This window comes from Barbus barbus (genome assembly GCF_936440315.1).
Source record: "Barbus barbus genome assembly, chromosome: 5".
NCBI classification, from domain to species: Eukaryota; Metazoa; Chordata; class Actinopteri; order Cypriniformes; family Cyprinidae; genus Barbus; species Barbus barbus.
Window position 1 is genome coordinate 18391188 of NC_136733.1, and position 19304 is coordinate 18410491.

Here is a 19304-nt window from a genome sequence, read left to right on the forward strand (position 1 = left end):
TGGTCAGAAAATGTCATTTGGACTACCTGCTCACCAGTGTTTTCTTCAGGTGTGTGTGTCTGTGTGTGTGTGTGTGTGTGTTTGTGGGCCTCATAACAATAGAAAGTATGAGATGTGGAGGGAGGGGCAGTCACAGTGCAAGAGCACAAAGAATCACTAAACTCATGTATAATTCAGTGGGTCAACTAAGCATTTAAACACACTTCTCATACAGCTCTATATCATGAGCTTTCTTATTTGAAGCATCTTCTCTCTTTAGCAGTTAAAACATTTAAGAAACATACATATTTATGTATGTATGCATTTATTTATTGATAGATTGATTGATTCATTGCTGTAGATATATAATATAATACAAAAACAGCAATCAACAATCCACAAAAATAATAATCCAAACAAATGTTTGGAGAACACTGGAGTCCAAAAAAAAGAAAAAGAAAAAAGAAAAAATAATAATAAATAAATAAATGAGGACGAAGACTCTGTCACGTTTATGTTCCCATTCGGTTCCTGTTTTTCCTTTTTTGGTCATGTTCCTGTGTTACTTGATTAGGCCATTCTGTGCACCTGTGCCTTGTTAATTTACTCATTAGTCCCTCGTTTGGTTTAGTACTTGTAGCCCTGCTTTTCCTCAGTTTCTTGGTCCTGCCTACGTTCTCTTAATTTTTCAATGTAGATTTATTAAAGACTGTTTATTTGACTATCTGCCTCCTTCGAGCTTCTTCCCCCGGCAACCTGTTATACTCTTTGATTGTCAGTAAATTTGGAACCTCAACATTTACGGAGTTCATGCAACTCCAGTGCTGCTGTTATAAAAGCAAAACGTGCTTGTATCATTTAATTGTAATTCAATTATTAAAAATCACTTTCACTGGTGGTTTTAGACTTTGGACACAGCTTAATGTACCACTGCTATTATAAGAAAATGTATGTTAATTTTAAAAGCAGCAATTTCATTCAGATATTTGCATCAAAATGAGAACTTGATTACTTATATACACTAGTCAACATTTGAAGTGGGTCAAAACCTTTCAAAGTTGCCCTAAAACCAAAATGTGTTTTTGTCTTAGAACTATTTTTTTTTTTGAGTCACTTCAAATGTTGACTACTACATACACAAATGCACTGTATTCTGTTCCTGTAAGAAGTTTATGCCTTTAAGTCATGGGGGAACATGTTGGAAGTTGTAATCACCCTACCTATTCTAAATTAAACAGTCAGATTTTCTAGTCACTGATTCATTTATATTTACAGTAATATTACTAAATGTGACATAAGGATGCCTACAGAGTTTCTGAAGATACAAGACTTTTGAGATTTAAATTAATTCATAAGAGTACAAAATAGGACAACTTGGAGTATTTTAGAATCAGGTCATATGGTCCCTGTTGAGAGGATGCTCTCAAACAAAGAACAAAGTTTGTATGATTCTGATACCATTATTGGTCATAGTTATCAAATAAATCAGGGCTTTGAAGTTCACATGCTATTTTAAAGCAAATTTTACTTGTTCGATAATTTTAGATCTTATTTAAACTGACAAAGTCAGTATATCTGACCATGTATCTTTTTAGTAAAGCTTTGATTTTCAAAGTTGTGAAAACAAAACAAAAAACACAGTAAAGTATATTTATTGTTACACACTGATTTTATTGTAGAGTTTCCACCTTAAGGTTCTCAAAGTCTAAAAATGAGATGAAGTACCTGAAACTCAGCTTGAGCACCTGAAAAGCTGCCTCTTAAAACATGAGAAGACAACTAAATTATTCACAGTTCTAGTTCACAGAACATCCTGTAAGATGCCATGGACACAAGTGACGTTTGCAAATGTGTTTCCTGTAATTGCACAAAATAAAAGGCAACATTCATTTGTAAATCATTGGCCACGCAAGACTAAAAATAAATATACCTCCACTATACATTTAATGATCGATGATCGATATCAGTTTGGTTTATAGTAGGTTTCATAAGGCCAAATTTCAGTCCATAGCCAAGTATGCAAAGGCCACACACAGTTTTGTCTTACAAATTACAAATAGGCCAATTAAAAATATTTAAAAACAAAACAATACACAATATGATAAATGTGTGCCCTTAAAGGGACAGTCCACCCAAAAATGATGTTCCTCATGTTGTTCCGAACCTGTATGCATTGTCTTTCTCCTGTGGAAAGCAAAATAAGATATTTTGAATCATGTTGGTAACAAAATGGTTTCATGGATAAAAAAATACAATGGAAGTCAATGGGACTCAAAACTGCATGGTTACCAGCATTTTTCAAAATATCTTCTTTTGTATGCACAAAAGAAAAGTCATGCAGGTTTGGAATAACTTGAGGTTGAGGAAATGATGAGAGAATTTTCATTTTTAGGTGGACTATCCTTTCAAACAGCCTATTAACCATCAATAAATACACAAATAATACATTTGTTCCTTTAAAACGTTAAATCAGTAACCCTGTTGACGATTATTCTCACTCACTCCATGCCATTCTTCATTTAACCGAGCATTACTGAATAATTTCAGTTCAAATTGGAAGTAAATATCCTTCATGGGATCAATATTTTGGGGGTATGACCACAATGGGCTCCCCATTTCTAGGCTGCCACATTAGAACCTGGGCATTATTGGCATTAGGCTTAAGTAAGGCATTTGTTGGGATGGGTTCATTTTTAACTAGGACTTGAGGCTGTTCTTGGATCAGTGGCTCCACAACTGTGGCTCTTTGACCCAGAGGCTTCAGTGGATCCACTTTAATGCAGAGCTGCATCCTCCAGCGGATGGTTCGGAGTAGCACCATCTCAGCTGTGGTTTCGTTCATGGCCACTAGCCAAGTGGTGAAGCGCTGGTCCCTCTGGATGGCGCTCAGGAGAGGGGGACTGCTGGTTGTGCCCACTGGGACACTCCACGTCACACTTGGGCAGAAGTTGTCATTCATGCTGACGGTGAGTTTGGTGCTCTTCTTAGTGGGACCTACTATTGTGTACATCTCAGTGGTGCAGCCGTACCAGGGGTAATTCACACCATCTGAATCACTAATGGCCTGGATCTGCCCACATTTCAACTCTGGGAGCTCCCAGCTGGATCTAAAGAGGGAAGATGAAAGTTCTTTCTCAGATGTTGTTCTTATAATGAATTGAGTTAATACACTCTTGCATCAGCAATGTTCCCTAAATATTTAGTCTGCAGTGAATGGGTGCCATCAGAATGAGAGTCCAAACAGCTGATAAAAACATCAAAATAATCCACAAGTAATTCATAACCATTAATTAGACGAGTTTTTAATTCAGCCTGTTCCTTTGAGACCTCTATTTATAATATTGCTTTCATCAGCTGTGTCCTGACGGCACCCATTCACTGCAGAGGATCCATTGGAGAGCAAGTGATGTAATGCTAAATTTCTCCAAATCTGTTCTGATGAAGAAACAAACTCATTCACATCTTGGATGGACAAAGAGTAAGTAAATTCATTTTTGGGTAAACTAGCCTTTAACAGTAAAACAGTAAAGAGCATTTGTTTGTTTAAGTTTCAAATCAAGAAAGTTATAAGGACTATATAAGATCTTCTTAATTAACAACCCCGTAATTTCCTAGAGAGTGAATGTTGTGAATAATTTTGGTAGAAATAAAGCCTCAGCTAGTTTTCTCAGGACTGACGCTGGTAAAGGACAAGCCTTTTGTCCTGTTAGGGGTGTGTTCAGCTTTGCTGCTTTTGAGGAAACAATCTCAGGAAATTGCACCATAAACATTACTAACATCCTGAAAAATCGTTTTTACATATTTCCTCAGCAGCATCATACCACCTAATCTACACAGAAAAAAGCAGCTGAAGTTTGTTCAGCTAATATTTACAAAATTTCAATGGTATTTTACTGCCCTGTAAATGAAATGATGATAGTTTCTGATACGGATATGCAGAACTTTGTTATTGTTTTATTTCTGCTTAATATGCATCATAAATTCTTATTATTAATATTATTATTATTTTTAGGCAAAATAATTTTGCAACTTACATAGGTGTAAATTTATTGTCATTTTTGTTTTGATTTTTAAAGTGCACCTTTTCACCTGAGAATGAGTGGTTATTATTTATAAAGTAACAGTTACGAGTAATCATCCAAACAGTACATTAAATAACATATTTTACCAATGAATATTGTTGGGTGCAAATCTTTAGAGACCCATAATGTATGCGATTTATGGGTTCACTTGAAAATAAAGGTTCCCAAAGGGATGGCTGTAGAAATGCAGGACCATGTTGGGTTCCACAAAGAAGCTTTCTGTGATTCTTGTGAAGAATATTATAATAATGTAAAGAACACTTTTCACTATATAGAAATGTTTGTGCAGTGGAAAAGTTCCATGGATGCTAAAGGTTCTTCCTGGAACCATAGATGCGAATAATAAACCTTTATTTTTAAAAGTGTTTTAGGTTATCTGAATATCAGCCTCTAGATTCCCAGGGCCAATCAAAATTTCCACATTTATTTTATTTTTTTAAAAGACTAGGGCCCAAAACAATAAAGTATTCAGTTGCTAAGTGTATCTTTTCATACAATGAACACTTACACTCCTTCATTCCCATATATATTGAAGAAATCCATTTGATTGCAAGCCTGGATCCAGCCAACGGTCCAGATCTCTTTGCAAAGCATGGGTGGCACCTGCACCTGAGCTGATGCCCTGAAGTAAGGCGTGTGGTATCGCAGAACCACATTAGATGACTCATCGATGACAGTCGGACTGGGATCAATGGAGGCGTGCAGTTCCAGGACTGTGATGTTCTCATGAAAACTTGGCTTGAGTTTTACACTCTGTACACATCCCATGGTGGAGCCTCTTTAGACTGGCAGCACAAACACCCATCAGTATCCAGATGAAGCGGTAACATTCATGATGAGAGAAAAAGGGCCCAAGTCTGTGGTCACAATGCTATGGCATGATTCCTGGCATGTTAGCATAATGAATCATTTCACATGTCTTAATCTCTTAATACAGCATTAATAAATCCCAGGTCTTCCCCTTCCTTCAGTCAAGTTAAATAATAATATAAACCTTACATATTCAATCTTATAGCTATTATAATCAATTCAAATTTACATTTTAAATTAATAAATAGCTATATCGGGTTGGCTGGTTAAAATATATGTCAGCTCATATGTGCCTTTGATTTAAAACCAGAAATATCTAAGTAGCACCTGACAGGTACCGTCCAATAGTGCGGCATTACGACCTGTTACGCTGTTTTATGCCGTTCAGTCGCTTCATAATTCAAAAGGTCCTTCAGGATGCCAAGAAGAACAAGAAACATTACTTGAAGTTTAAATCCATAGTCCCGTTACAGGTCGAACTCCACTCTGTGTCTTGGCATAACTTGAGACTAAAATTTATAATATCAAATCAAATGTCGGTGCTCTTAATTTCCGCGTCATATCTGAGATTTAGAGCGTGACCAGTCGGGTTACTTTGTGTCGCCCTTGTCCTATTATAGGCTAGTCAGGTTCCTCTGGTGTAATACAATACTTCAGCTGTTGGTCTTTTTTTATCCAAGCGGCTTAGAATTAGACTTCCCTTCTTGGCAACGTTTTGCATCCTGGGTAGTGTAGTTTTGAGTCAGAGACATTCAACAGTCATCCTTTTTTTTTTGCAAATGGAACAGATGATGAACCATTTTATGGGAAGCATAAAAGACTGCATTTGATGACTGTTATTTATAACGTTTATCGGGCACACTGTATAGGCTATATATTGTAGGCTACTCAGTGGAACTATTAAATTCAGTAGCTTTACAAATACTTTCATGTTTACAATTTTCCAGACGCTCTTCTCCGAAAACACTCAAGAAAGCAACAATAAAACAGCAAATATATGGGGTGAGATATGGAGTAGCCTAATGGAATATTTGTTTTAAAGGCTTTTAATGTTATCAAAAAGGGCCTTTTTGGAAAATGTAATTTTTATGCTCATAATATAGTTTAGGCACAGTTAAGGCACTTGCTCGAGTGGAATAGTAATTTAAAGTCAAATAAATATTATATTATATTTACCATTTACTGTAAGATGTTTATTTTTCCAGCTTATACTGTTTAAAATGAATGAATGAGTAAATAGGCTATTTTATTTCTTTTTTCTTTTTTTTTTTTGCGAATAATCTTAAAGCGCAATGCAAAAAAAAAGCAAAAAAAAAAAAAAACCCGATAGATAAATACAATCATTTAGTCCATTTATTTATTTCTCTATTTTATTTTATTTATTTTTTTTAAAGCTAGGACAAGATGATTATCTTAGCTGAGTGCCATTTGTTTATCTAGATTTCCGGCAGCATGTGGATGCGTCTCATGTATCCAGGCGGCTGGAATGGCTATTTTTAGTATAACTGGAATAGAAGTCGCAACACTTTGAACAGAGCAAGACATGATCTGGGAATGGACATGGTAGACCGTTCACTGTCTCTCTGTGTGAAGAACAAGACAGTAAAACACATTTAGGCTGGAAGGTCCTTAGAAAATCAAAATGCCTGCGAACCAGACTCGATCCAGGGCGAGGGAGCGAAGCAATGTGCTGAACAGACCCGAGTTTCTGTCTCTAAATCAGCCTTTGAAGAGCAGTAGCGCTGAAGCTCGCGGCGCTGCACGGAGGCCGTCGCAGAGACACCAGCAAAGTCAAACCCAGCAGAGCGCAAACGCGCAGAACGAGTCGCCCGAGAACAATAAGGAAAAGAAAGAATTACCAGAAGAAGACTGCATGCAGCTAAACCCCTCATTCAAAGGCATCGCTATGAACTCTCTTCTGGCCATTGATATCTGCTTGTCTAAACGGCTCGGCGTGTGCGCGCACAGCACATCGTCGTGGGGAAGCGTGCGATCCATGGTCAATCTCCTCGCTCTCACTGGCCATGGCATCCCGTGGATCTTCGGCACAATTGTGTGTCTCACGAGAAGCAGCACGTTGGCCGGGCAAGAGGTTTTGGTCAATTTGCTGCTAGGTGAGTTTTAGCGCATTTCTGATAAGGAGTGAAAGACTGGCTCTCTGGAGAACGTCCGAATGTTATTCTGAAAATGTGTGTGGCTATATAAACATCACTATTTTAGTCACAGCACACATAGGCTATAGGCTGATTGAGAAATGTAAACCACCATAGACCGAGTAGTGACAGGCAGAGTATATTCTCGTTTCATATACTGACTTTGGGATCATTTTTAGGACAATGTAAATAAATAAATTCAGGATAATTTCAGTGTTAGGTACCCTACGTGCAATGTTGACTTTATTTCTATTTGAACAGCTCTATCTGAAAGGTGGGCAAGGGTTTAAATGCAATGTAGATTTTTTTGTACCACTGTTTACATATGAATTATTTGATTAAAATGACATTCAAATCAATCATGTAGGCTACGTAATTGAGAATAAAAATATGAGAATGACTTCGTAAAATTGTAATTAGGAAAATCACAGATGATTTTGATGAATTTGAAATCACATGGTTTTTTGCAGCTTATGAGGATGCTATTAGGTTTGTAGGTCAGTGGATGAGGGAATACAAGGATATGTGTTCTGACTGACAGACACATGTGAATACTTCATTACACTCAAACATGAAAAGCTACTCTAGCATTTATAATTTTCACTACTCCTTTCATTTTACTTTCTTTTAACAGAACTGAATTAAAACTGAAACCCCAAAATTATTATTCTCTCATCATTTACTCACCCTCATGCCATCCCAGATGTATGACTTTATTTGCTCTCAGAACACATCTGAAGTAAAATATTTCAGCATAGGTCCATAATGCAAGTAAATGGTGACCAAAACTTTGAAGCTCCAAAAAGCTCATAATTGTAATGTAAAAGTATTCCAGTGGTTTAATCCATTTCTCTGAAGTGATTGAGTATGTTTTGTGCTGTACATCTTTATTTTATAGCAGTCTCTTTGGTGATCACGATTTTTAAGCTTGATTACACTTACTAGTGCAGTCTTGTGCTCTGCGCATGTGTCAAATATAAACCTTGAAATATCAGTCTTGCCACAGATGTTCCTATTATGATACCAACCTCTTGAGCTCTACCACAGAGAAAGCTTAAAGGTAAGCTTGGATTATGTGCTATGATAACAATCACATTATAGCCTGGATATCATTAAGCATTCAGTAAATCGCCGTTTGCAGATACCATGTTTCTATACTCCGACTGGAGTTAACCTGTGGCAAATTCAGTTGATTGGACATGATTTGGAAAGGCACACATGCCTGTCTATATAATGTTTAACAGCTGAAATGGATGTTAGAGAAAAATCTAAGCCATGAGGCCAAAGGAATGGCCTGCAGAGCTGAGAGACAGGATTGTGTTGAGACAGATCTGGGGAAGACTACAGAAAAAAAAAATTCTGCTGTGTTGAAGGTTCACAGGAGCATTTGGCCTCCATAGTCCTTAATGGATGAAGTTTGAAACAATCAGGACTCTTCCTAGATCTAGCCTCCTGGCCAAACTGAGCAATCGAAGGAGAAGGGTCTTGGTTAGAGAGGTGATCAAGACACTGTTGGTCACTCTGGTTGAGCTCCGTGATCTTATATGGAGATGGGAGAAACTTACAGATGGACAAACATCACTGCGACACTCCACCAATCTGGGCTTGATGGCAAAGTGACCAAACTCAAGCTTCTCCTCAGTAAAGATACATGAAACCATGATTGGAATTGACAAAAATACACCCAAACAACTCTCAGACTATGAAAAAAAGAGATTCTTTGGTCTAATGAACCTCAATTCCTTATTCATGTCTGAGGGAAACCAAGCATTACCGCTTATCACCTGCATAATACCATCCCAACGGTGAAGCATGGTGGCGGCAACATCATGCAGTGGGGGTGTTTGTCAGCGGCAGGGACTGAGGACATGATCAGAGAAGACGGAAAGCTGAATGCAGCTAAATACAGACATATCTTTAATGAAAACCTGGTTCGGAGCGCTTAGAACCTCAGACTGGGCTGAACGTTCACCTCCCAACATGAGAATCACCCTACGCACACAGCCAAGACAATGCAGGAGAGGCTTAGGGACGACTCTATGAACATCCTCGAGTGGCCCAGTCAGAGCTGGGACTTGGAACCAATCAGACATCTTTGGAGAAACCTATAAATGGCTGTCCACCGATGGTCCCCAGCCAACCTGACAGAGCTTGAGACGATCTAAAGAGAAGAATGGCAAAAACAACAAAACAAATGCAGATGTGCAAAGCTTGTTGCATCATACCCAAAAAGACCTGAGGCTGTAATTGTTGCCAAAGTGCTTTAACTAAGTTTTGAATTAAGGGTCATTTTTTCAGTGTTTCCTTTTTAATAAATTTGCAAAGTTGTGATAAATCCAGTATTTGCTTTGTCATTATGGTGAGTGGGGAGTAGATTCATGTTGAAAAAAGCGGTTTATAGGCACTGTACTTTTGTCTCCTCCACAGTTGACCACAGCGTTAAGGTGTTTTCACTTTTGTCGCCAATTTTTCATGAGCTAAATCTATTCATTTCAATAAGAATCCATGTGATCAGGAATTTCAAGTGAGGGCGAAAGATTTCCTCATGCAGATTTTGACATAGTTTTCATGAATTTGCCACATTGATCAACAGAAAGCATCTTGGTTTGAAAGTGATTTTATGTGAGCTATTCATTGTTATTCATTGTTCATATAGATTTTTTGCCCGCAAAGTTTTGCAAAACATTTCACTGACACCACACCTTTACGTTTTTTTTTTGGCCCAACCTTGGAGGCTCACCTTAAAGTGGCTCTGATTTTTTCTTGTCACAAACAGCTCAAATTGTTTCGTTAGTGGTTTTCATTCAAATTAGTAATAGAGATACATTGGACTTTTCAACTAGCAACAACAAATTTTAATCTGTGACATAAGAAAGTAGAGGGACTTTGGAACATTCCTTGATAGCCTATTTTTACTTATTTGTTATGTAAAAGCAATATAACACTCGCAAGAGCTTCTTATAGCTGTATATCTTGACAGGTATGATGACTTATGGCCAAATGACAGCCGTAAACATTGGTGTGAGTTTGCTACTGCTTTAATAACGTACATGTAAATGTCATTGCTTTACAGCTCTCTTACTGGATGTGATGACTGTAGCAGGCATGCAGAAGTTGGTGAAGCGCAAAGGGCCATGGGAAATGGCGCCCAGTTTCCTTGACTACCTGGCCATGGACATCTATTCTTTCCCGGCAGCCCATGCAAGCCGAGCAGTCATGGTATCTAAATTCCTGTTGGCACACTTGGTGCTTGCAGTTCCCCTGCGTATTTTGCTTGTGTTATGGGCAGTCCTAGTTGGCATATCCCGTGTGTTGCTGGGTCGCCACCATCTGACAGATGTCGGATGCGGCTTTGCCTTAGGATTCCTCCATTACAGTTTAGTGGAGATGGTGTGGCTGCCTTCCAACACTTGCCAGACTCTAATATCCATAGGAACATTCAACTGGAGCCCCCTCTACTGATCAGGACGTGTTTTTTGAAGGATTTCAAAAGTTGCTGTATGTTTTGTTTTTTTCCCAGTTCAGGTTAAGTGCCCTACATCTATTCTAAAAAGCGAATGCTAGAAACATGTACTTTTCTAAAACATTAACCTAAGCAGAAAACACCCATAAGCTTGATCTGACCATTTCTTGTTCCATTTCTGCCAAAGCAATATAAAGTTTGGAGAAACGCTTTGGAAAAGCATAAGGTGCACAGTTTTTCCTTTCGCTTTAAAAGAAAGGATGTTGATGCAAGTACTTTTCATTGCTAGCATTGATGAAGGCCAAATCAGTATGGATTTTATTGATCACAGAAGTGAGCGAAACATTTGCTCAGGGACTATATCAAGCAGCATAATGAGTCATTTTAGATTTCTATTTTCTTGGAATTGTATATAATTTTCAGACTATTTACAATGCATTTGAGAAAAACTTGTAAATGAAACCACCACAGATAATTTGGGATTGTTTGGACTGTTTTGGGTATCTGGAGTTTAAATACGATTGTACTGATATTTCATGATACTCTGACTGCATCACATTTATATGAATATAACTACTTAAGCATTCAAACTGAACATTTCAAGCACATTTTTCACTATTACCAAAAATAGTTTGGCAATGTTGTTTATATAATTGTATGTTGTTTAATTCCAATCGCTGCAAGCCCCAGATGTGCCATTTTATATGAGTTCCACAGCAGTGTTATGTATGGTATGGGCCTAAATGAATGGGAATCCCTTCAATGAATGAAATAAATGAATCCCTTCAATGAATTTTATACATCATTATTGTAAACCAAACATCTTATAGTGTTGTACAGATTGGGGAAAAAAGATACATAAATCTCTAAAAAGCTCTACATCTTTTATGAAGATAATTTATTCATTTTGTGTCAACTTAAAACATACTGTGAATATGTATGTATTCAAGTGTGTGTGATTGTGTGCATGTTTATGTGGTTTATGAGGACACAAATTTGTATAATGACATGGGTATGACAGAGGTATTACAATATGAAGGTGGTTTATGAGGACACTGCCTATGTCCCCGTAATTCAAAAGGCTTAAAAAACATACTAAATGGTGTTTTTTTTTCATCTAAAAATGTACAAAGTCTCCTGTGAGGGCTAAGTTTAGGTGTAGGGTTGGTGTAGGGCAATAGCACACAGTTTGTTCAGTATAAAAACCATTACGCCTATGGAGAGTCCCCATAAACCACAAAAACCAACATGTGTGTGTGTGTGTGTGTGTGTATTTGGATCCTTCATGCCTAAAAATGCAGAGATAAATACTTACAATGGATGCAATATGAATAAAATACATTTTATGGAACATGATGACAACTTTGTACATTCTCAAAAGTTTATCTCAAAAGTTTTAATGATCTGCAGATGGAAAATTAGAGACAGAGAGATGAAGAAAATCATTACTTTATTGAAAGTTGATGTGATAAAATTACTGCATGTTTATATAAATGTTCAACAGAAGAGATCAAGCTTTATTGAGATGGTTGCTTAAATATCTCAGCAGCTGTCGATGTCAGTCTCCCTACCCTCTTTTGCTTATAGCAGTGATCTGCCAGTTCCTGACCCTGACTCAGCAGTCTATAAATACCAGCAGGGGTCAGTCTCTGAGTCCACGTTCATGCTACTAACTATTAGAAACCCAGCAATGCTCTTGTGACCTACATACACACATGTAAAGACTGCTCACAATTGACATAGAGTTGATTTTTGTTTAAGCTTCATACACTACTGAAAAATCATATGAAGATCCTGGTCATTTTATAGAGTTTCTTTGAGAAAAATTCCATTGCAGATTGAGCAAAATACTTAAAGGATTTAAAGTCAAATTTGGTCAAACAAAAACACTATTCTTATTTAAGAACAATTACACAACCTTACCACATGATGAAAAACTGACGAATGAACGAACGAACAAATAAATAATAATAAACAAATAAGAGTTTAAGTGAATAGCCTATATTGATCTGTTTGCATGTTCTTTGTCTAGTTTCATAATCAATAATATATCTTTGGAATGTAATAAAATGATTCAGTTAAACTCTAAATGTGTAGGTTCAGGCTAATTTTACATTACCAGAAGTAATAAATACAACTCCAGCAGACATGCCTTTACCTATTTTATTACTACATTTTATTTTCACCTATTATTTACAGAGAGGACACAAAATCAAACCCTCCAACTGAAGATTAGCCTACAGTAAGTGTAAACTCTACATATTAATTGAATATTAATATAATTATTATGAAATGTATCGGACCTTTATCTAATTGTAATGTTTGCCTGAATCAACTAATTTACTAATACAAACCCGATTCCAAAAAAGTTGGGACACTGTACAAATTGTGAATAAAAACAGAATGCAATGATGTGGAAGTTTCAAATTTCAATATTTTATTCAGAATACAACATAGATGACATATCAAATGTTTAAACTGAGAAAATTTATCATTTTAAGGGAAAAATAAGTTTATTTTCAATTTCATGGCATCAACACATCCCCAAAAAGTTGGGACAAGGCCATGTTTACCACTGTGTGGCATCCCCTCTTCTTTTTATAACAGTCTGCAAACGTCTGGGGACTGAGGAGACAAGTTGCTCAAGTTTAGGAATAGGAATGTTGTCCCATTCTTGTCTATTACAGGCTTCTAGTTGCTCAACTGTCTTAGTTGCATCTTCCTCTTTATGATGTATGGTTTTCCGGCCTTGACCCTTACGCACAGAGATTGTTCCAGATTCTCTGAATCTTTGGATGATATTATGCACTGTAGATGATGATAACTTCAAACTCTTTGCAATTTTTCTCTGAGAAACTCCTTTCTGATGTAGCTCCACTATTTTTCGCCGCAGCATTGGGGGAATTGGTGATCCTCTTGCCATCTTGACTTCTGAGAGACACTGCCACTCTGAGAGGCTCTTTTTATACCCAATCATGTTGCCAATTGACCTAATAAGTTGCAAATTGGTCCTCCAGCTGTTCCTTATATGTACATTTAATTTTTCCGGGCTCTTATTGCTACCTGTCCCAACTTTTTTGGAATGTGTAGCTCTCATGAAATCCAAAATGAGCCAATATTTGGCATGACATTTCAAAATGTCTCACTTTCAACATTTGATATGTTATCTATATTCTATTGTAAATAAAATATAAGTTTATGAGATTTGTAAATTATTACATTCCTTTTTTAGTCGTTATTTGTACAGTGTCCCAACTTTTTTGGAATCGGGTTTGTATTATTGAATCCCTACATTCCAAAGATATATTGACTAAGCATGACACAAAGAACGTTACCTGAAAAGAAAGAGCATAAAATTATTTTTTGACATTGACCATGTGTTGTGACCACTGACCTTTTGGCCAAATAGATAGAAAGATAGATCCATTGTAGCAAAATATGCTCTTTGGACCATTCTCAAAAAACAAAACAAAAACAAAACAGACAAACAAACATAAATATAAATATATTTTATATAATTTAAGTAAATAATAATAATAATAAAAACCTTTGTTATTGCATTAATTGTTGCGTCAGATGCCTGCAGGGCAAATTAAAAGCTTTGACAATTCATAACGCAGTTTATTGAACAACTGAACTTAAGTCAGATTAAAACAAAATTGCTTTCTCTGCATCCTTTTTTTTTTTTTTAAATACACATACACATAATACGATACAGGTTAATATACACATTACAGGGGTTTGTTGACGTGCCTCATACCGTGACGTATATCCGGTTTAGTTCACTAGCATAAAGAGCAGGGACGTGCCCGACGAGTTGAACGCCCCGTTGTTGCCTAAAAATCAAACACTTCTGCAAATAATCGTCGACAACATGGCAGAGAGTGACTGGGATACCGTGACTGTTTTGAGGAAGAAGGGCTCGGCTGCACAGTCAAAGTCTAAGCAGGTAACGTATATCACCGCCATCTGCTAACGTTACATAGTCTGCTTTGACCAGCTTTCAAATGTTTCGCCTCGAATAATGTGCAACATGGCTTTAGTTTGACAAAGTTTAAAATATCTATCTGGGAATAAATACAGCAGAAATATTATCGTCGAATTAGGCAGGGTACGAAACGTGGTGGAAGCCTAATAAAAGCAGTTCACGGATGTTCATGGAGTTTCGCTTTTCATAACTCAAACAATACTTCTGTTTCAGGCTATACTTTCTGCTCAGAGGAAAGGAGAATCTGTCGAAACATCGAAGAAATGTAAGAACATTAAAACCTTTACGTATATATTCCATTTATGTTCCAACTGGAATTAAACGAATCATTTATTTTTCGAAGGGGCTGCTGGACAAAACAAGCAGCATGTTGTGACCAAGAACACAGCCAAGCTGGACCGAGAGACAGAGGAGCTCAGCCATCATAGAGTGCCTCTGGAAGTAGGGAAGGTGATCCAGCAGGGCCGGCAGAATAAAGGCCTCACCCAGAAAGATCTGGCTACTGTGAGTATTTTACAGATTTACTGTCATCTCTAATTTCATCCGTATGTGTAGTTATTTAAATATAATCATGTTTCTTGCAGCAAATCAACGAGAAGCCACAAATCATTGCAGAGTATGAATCTGGGAAGGCCATTCCCAATAACCAAGTCATGGGGAAGATTGAGCGAGCCATTGGTAGGATTTTGATTTTGCTGAACCATACTTCGCTATCTCATAGACTGTCTTTCATATTTTTAATACCAGCGAGGGTCATTGTAGAAATGCCTTATTTGTAGGCCTAAGTGTCACTTTGAAATATATTCTGCAATCAAGTTTCTGTTGATGGGAATCCCAAGATAAAGCTGATTTGGTGTTCGGCCTGTAGTGATCGCTTTATTCAAGATTTTTATGTGTCACATACACAATTATACAGAGTATAACCAGCAGTGAAATGTAAGTGTGGATTCACTTTATGGCGCTTTTCCACTGCGTGGTACGACACGGCACAGCTCTGTTCTGCTCTGTTTGCGTTTCCACTGCAGTTTAGTACCGCTTTAGGCTGGGCGGGATTGTTTACATGTCTTTATAGTTGCGCCACTTCTACTGCCGTGACTCCTGAAACTTTTTCATTCCGCATCGCTTCATCAAGCTCTCGCTGGATAGCTCTGCTATCAATGAGAGGAACGAAACAGAAATATTTTTTTTTTTGGTTGTTAAAAAAAGGTGCACTCATTCAAAACGGTTGCGCTCGATCCTTCGCTGGCTGTGCTGCTTTAAAGGGGTCCTATTATGCTCTTTTACAAAGTCTTGATTTTGTTTTGGGGGTGTACTAGAACATGCTTGGTGGTTCGAAAATCGCATTATTTTTCACACAATTTAGATTATTACAATACCTTCCTCCCCAGCCGGACACAAACGCCTCGAATAGTTCCAGGTTTGATGAAGGCCCGCCTTCTGAAAAAAGAAATGTGTTGTGATTGGTAAACAGTTTAGACGGTGTTTCAGTACTGCCCCGCCCCTTGCCAAAGCAGCAAGTTCGTCAATATTGCCATATCTATTCAGACCTCGAGAATATTGAACAAGAGGTTCGTGCGGAACCTTTACACGTACAGATATTACAAGACATATTAAAGTGGTAACGTTTTTTTTTTTTTTTTTTTGGTTAAATCACGTTTTAGATAGGATGTCAACAACAGCTTAAAAATAACTGCATTTACTATCTACAGATAAGTGCAACGATAATGTTTATTGATCTTTAAATGTAACATAACATGAATTGCAGTGAAACTCTTATATAGTTGAATTTATTTATACCATAGTCTCACAGTTACACCATTTGTGGTGGCGTATATATGCAAATTAATTATCTGCCAGCAGGAGGCGCTGTTGGAGCGGGAGAGAGGTAACGCTGTACGCAAAGCAGAGCTCCGCTCACAAACGCTGCTTTATCAGACATTACATGCAAGATGAAATGAAAATGACATCCAAAATTTTCTGAAAACGGTCAGTTTCCATCAGAAATGCAGTGATATAAAAACATCTGCACCGGGTTTTGATTTTGAACCGTGCAGTGCAGAAAGCATGTTCTCCCCACCCGACAACCATTCGAATTTCCGTAGAGGTGGGATTTATATTTGTGATATCACAAATACAGGAAAACAACTTTGTAGTCCAAACTTTGTAGTTCTTGAAAGGATTAAAAAAAAAATGAAATATCTCCCTTTGGAGTGGACTTTGAGATTTGTAACTTTGTAGATCCTTTTTATGCCCAAACATACACACTACACATAAAATTGAAAAAGTGACTAAAATTGAAAAAGTGAAAAAGCATAATAGGACCCTTTAAATCTAGCGGGTCTATTGTGTTGCAAGTTCAATGGTGCAGTTAGTGACTATTCTCTCCAGCCAATCGGTGATCATCAGAGTTTACACATCACGTTTTGGTAACTGTACGGTTAGCTTGGAACCTTAACCGAGGTGGTACTGAAAAAAGTACCAGGTACTGTACCCAGTGGAAAACCCCCGAAAAGTGAACCGTACCATGCAGTGGAAAAGCGCCAATAGATTTATGTAGAATAAAATCAGTGAGGTCAGTAAGATTTTTTTTTTTATTTATTTTTTTTAAACATGAGTCTCTTGTATTCATTAGGGCTGCATGAAAAATACACTGAAATGACTTGAGTATTATATTGTTTTCAAATGTTTTCTTTTTGTTAATATTTTAAAATGTTATTTATTCCTGTGCTGGTGAAACTATTTTCAGCAGCCGTTGTTCCAGTCTACAGTGTCACGAGATCCTTCAGAAAACACTCTTAATATGGTGATTTGCTGCTCATGAAACATTTCTCATTGTCCGTGTTGAAAGCAGTTGCGCTGCCTAATATTTTTCTGGAAACTTTTTTTTTTTTTTTTTTTTCTTCAAGATTTATTTTGATGAATAGAACATTCAAAAGGACAAAGTTTATTTGGTTTTTTTTTTTTTTTTTTTAAATAATTAAAATTAAATTCAACCTTTAAAAAAAAAAAAAAAAAAAAAAATCTTAATGACCACAAACTTTAAATGGTAGTATAGATCAAACAAAATGCAATGATAGAGAGTGCGTCTCGGGGTCCTGGTGCTGAAGAGTCAAGGTGCTCTCTGGTCTAGGGTTTATCACAGTCCATCAAAGAATACTTCGGAATGACCATGGCACTCTTGTGAATTAAAAAGCCTTTATTTTCAAATGGCTACATCCAAAAAGTCAGTTTTAGACGGTCATTCAGTGAAATTCTGATCTTCCTGTCAAAAAAACTAGTATTACTTTGGTGTATTATAAATAAAAGTACTGCATTCCTTTGAGCAGAACAAACTTTTTTTTTTTTTTTTTTTTTTTTAATTCAATTTATTTTCTTTCTTATTGAAAGGAATTTCATTCCTTTTTGTTTTTCCTCATTGTTTAAATATTTTTTTGTTTCATTTTTAGGCCTTAAGTTGCGAGGAAAGGAGATTGGGTTGCCTCTTGATCCTGTCCTTAAGAAGAAATGAGTACAAAATCCTCGAAAGATCCACCATTCACTGAAACCTTTCAGTACTTGTATGATCTTAACAGTTAATCTTTATTAATTGCTGCATTCATATTTTCTCGATTCAATGGTGGATCAGACACGCTCCTATTGCCACCTACACAAAAGGCTTATTATCTAACGTTTTATGTCAGATGATGAAGACTTGGATTGATATTTTTATTTTTAATTTTCTTTTATTTTTTAGCTTGCTCACTGCTTTGAAATAAAAATGTATTTCTATGTCTGATTAAGTTGTCTTCTAAATGATTCTGCACTATTTCAATAACTCATTATTTGAAGTATTGGGAATCTCGTTTTGTTAAACGCTTTACTGTAATCTTAAAAAAAAACAAAAGTGTTGTACTGCTATGCAAGTGACCTTGCACTCGGAACCATTAAACGTATCATGGTTGCAGTCGGACTCTTATTCAAGCGGACGTTGTTGCCACAGGCAGCCGCTGGCGTTGTTCTAATAAGCTGCTGTTTTTTCTCGAATTGCTACACGAGGAAATCGTGAACGGTTGATCAAATCTGAATTCAACAGAAGACCAGGTTCACATAAAACTACTTTATTTCGATATCTCAACTATCAGGGGGTCGTTCATTGCTAAATGCATTAAACAAAGCCAGCAAAATGCAGAGAGGATTAGCATCATTGAAGCCTCGTTTTGCTTTCGCACAACTGGTGAAGACAAGCGTTTGAAGTCGCTGTCCTCCCTTCATCAAAACTGCTGCCTCGGGGCGTTTTTCTAACGGCGTGATCAAAACCGAGACGACATTTAAAATGTCCACCCTCATGAGAGATCTAGCAAGCCGTCTGCCCCCCCTTCATCGTTCCTCGCAATGACGGAGCGCTGTCCTTTAGCCGAGAAGGCGCTGTCGGAGGGCTTCGCGCGGCTGCGCTTCAGGGACACCTCGCTGCTGATCTGGCAGCAGCAGCAGCTGGAGAGCGCGCCTCCCACGAACTACCTGAGCCGCAGCCAGAGCTCCTGGTACAGCCAGTACGGCAACCAGGCGGTTGTGATACAAGACAAAACAAGACCGAAAGACTCCGATAGCAGTGGACAGTCCCGGATTTGTGCTGTAATGTGATCCCTGTATTCTTGTTGTGACCGATGCTGTCAAGTTTAAAGTATTTGTGATCTGTCTACATATAACTCAAGACAGTCGTGCTTGTTTGCAGAGCTGCTTTATATAAAGTAACGCTATTTTTAACATTTATGCAGTCTTTGGAGGAGTATTACCTGTTTATTATAGTTAGACACTAACGAACAACAAAACTCAATTTAACCAATAGAAAA

General features: G+C 37.3%; 4 protein-coding genes across 4 annotated transcripts; 3 read left to right on the forward strand and 1 right to left on the reverse strand.

Annotated features, from left to right (window-relative positions):
• Positions 1–1638: 1638 nt before the first annotated feature.
• fam78aa (family with sequence similarity 78 member Aa) lies at positions 1639–5548 on the reverse strand. The gene is made up of 3 exons (XM_079416191.1): positions 5315–5548; positions 4570–4918; positions 1639–3086 (listed from the first exon to the last, which is right to left on the reverse strand). Exons 2-3 carry the CDS (start codon positions 4827–4829, stop codon positions 2558–2560), a joined length of 789 nt encoding a protein of 262 aa, XP_079272317.1. The 5' UTR covers positions 4830–4918; positions 5315–5548; the 3' UTR covers positions 1639–2557.
• Positions 5549–6404: 856 nt separating this feature from the next.
• plpp7a (phospholipid phosphatase 7a (inactive)) lies at positions 6405–11836 on the forward strand. Its single transcript, XM_079416192.1, has 2 exons — positions 6405–6985; positions 10098–11836. The coding sequence occupies exons 1-2, from the start codon at positions 6514–6516 to the stop codon at positions 10484–10486; spliced, it is 861 nt and encodes a 286-aa protein (XP_079272318.1). The 5' UTR covers positions 6405–6513; the 3' UTR covers positions 10487–11836.
• Positions 11837–14056: 2220 nt separating this feature from the next.
• edf1 (endothelial differentiation-related factor 1) lies at positions 14057–18250 on the forward strand. Its single transcript, XM_079417739.1, has 5 exons — positions 14057–14436; positions 14689–14740; positions 14819–14979; positions 15060–15153; positions 17922–18250. Exons 1-5 carry the CDS (start codon positions 14362–14364, stop codon positions 17981–17983), a joined length of 444 nt encoding a protein of 147 aa, XP_079273865.1. The 5' UTR covers positions 14057–14361; the 3' UTR covers positions 17984–18250.
• A 596-nt stretch (positions 18251–18846) lies between these two features.
• brd3os (BRD3 opposite strand) lies at positions 18847–19224 on the forward strand (the record flags this gene model as incomplete). Its single annotated transcript, XM_079417740.1, has 1 exon — positions 18847–19224. The coding sequence occupies one exon, from the start codon at positions 18847–18849 to the stop codon at positions 19093–19095; it is 249 nt and encodes an 82-aa protein (XP_079273866.1). The 3' UTR covers positions 19096–19224.
• Between the last annotated feature and the right edge of the window lie 80 nt (positions 19225–19304).

What these genes read in the sequence shown, in the direction of transcription:
- fam78aa (XM_079416191.1), bottom strand. Translation starts at nt 4,829, where the DNA reads ATGGGATGTGTACAGAGTGTAAAACTCAAGCCAAGTTTTCATGAGAAC. An exon ending in ATATATGGGAATGAAGGAGT is followed by an intron (nt 3,087 to 4,569) that starts GTAAGTGTTCAT and finishes TTCCCTCTTTAG; the next exon opens with ATCCAGCTGGGAGCTCCCAG.
- plpp7a (XM_079416192.1), top strand. Translation starts at nt 6,514, where the DNA reads ATGCCTGCGAACCAGACTCGATCCAGGGCGAGGGAGCGAAGCAATGTG. An exon ending in TTTGGTCAATTTGCTGCTAG is followed by an intron (nt 6,986 to 10,097) that starts GTGAGTTTTAGC and finishes ATTGCTTTACAG; the next exon opens with CTCTCTTACTGGATGTGATG.
- edf1 (XM_079417739.1), top strand. Translation starts at nt 14,362, where the DNA reads ATGGCAGAGAGTGACTGGGATACCGTGACTGTTTTGAGGAAGAAGGGC. An exon ending in TGTCGAAACATCGAAGAAAT is followed by an intron (nt 14,741 to 14,818) that starts GTAAGAACATTA and finishes TATTTTTCGAAG; the next exon opens with GGGCTGCTGGACAAAACAAG. An exon ending in GAAGATTGAGCGAGCCATTG is followed by an intron (nt 15,154 to 17,921) that starts GTAGGATTTTGA and finishes TTTCATTTTTAG; the next exon opens with GCCTTAAGTTGCGAGGAAAG.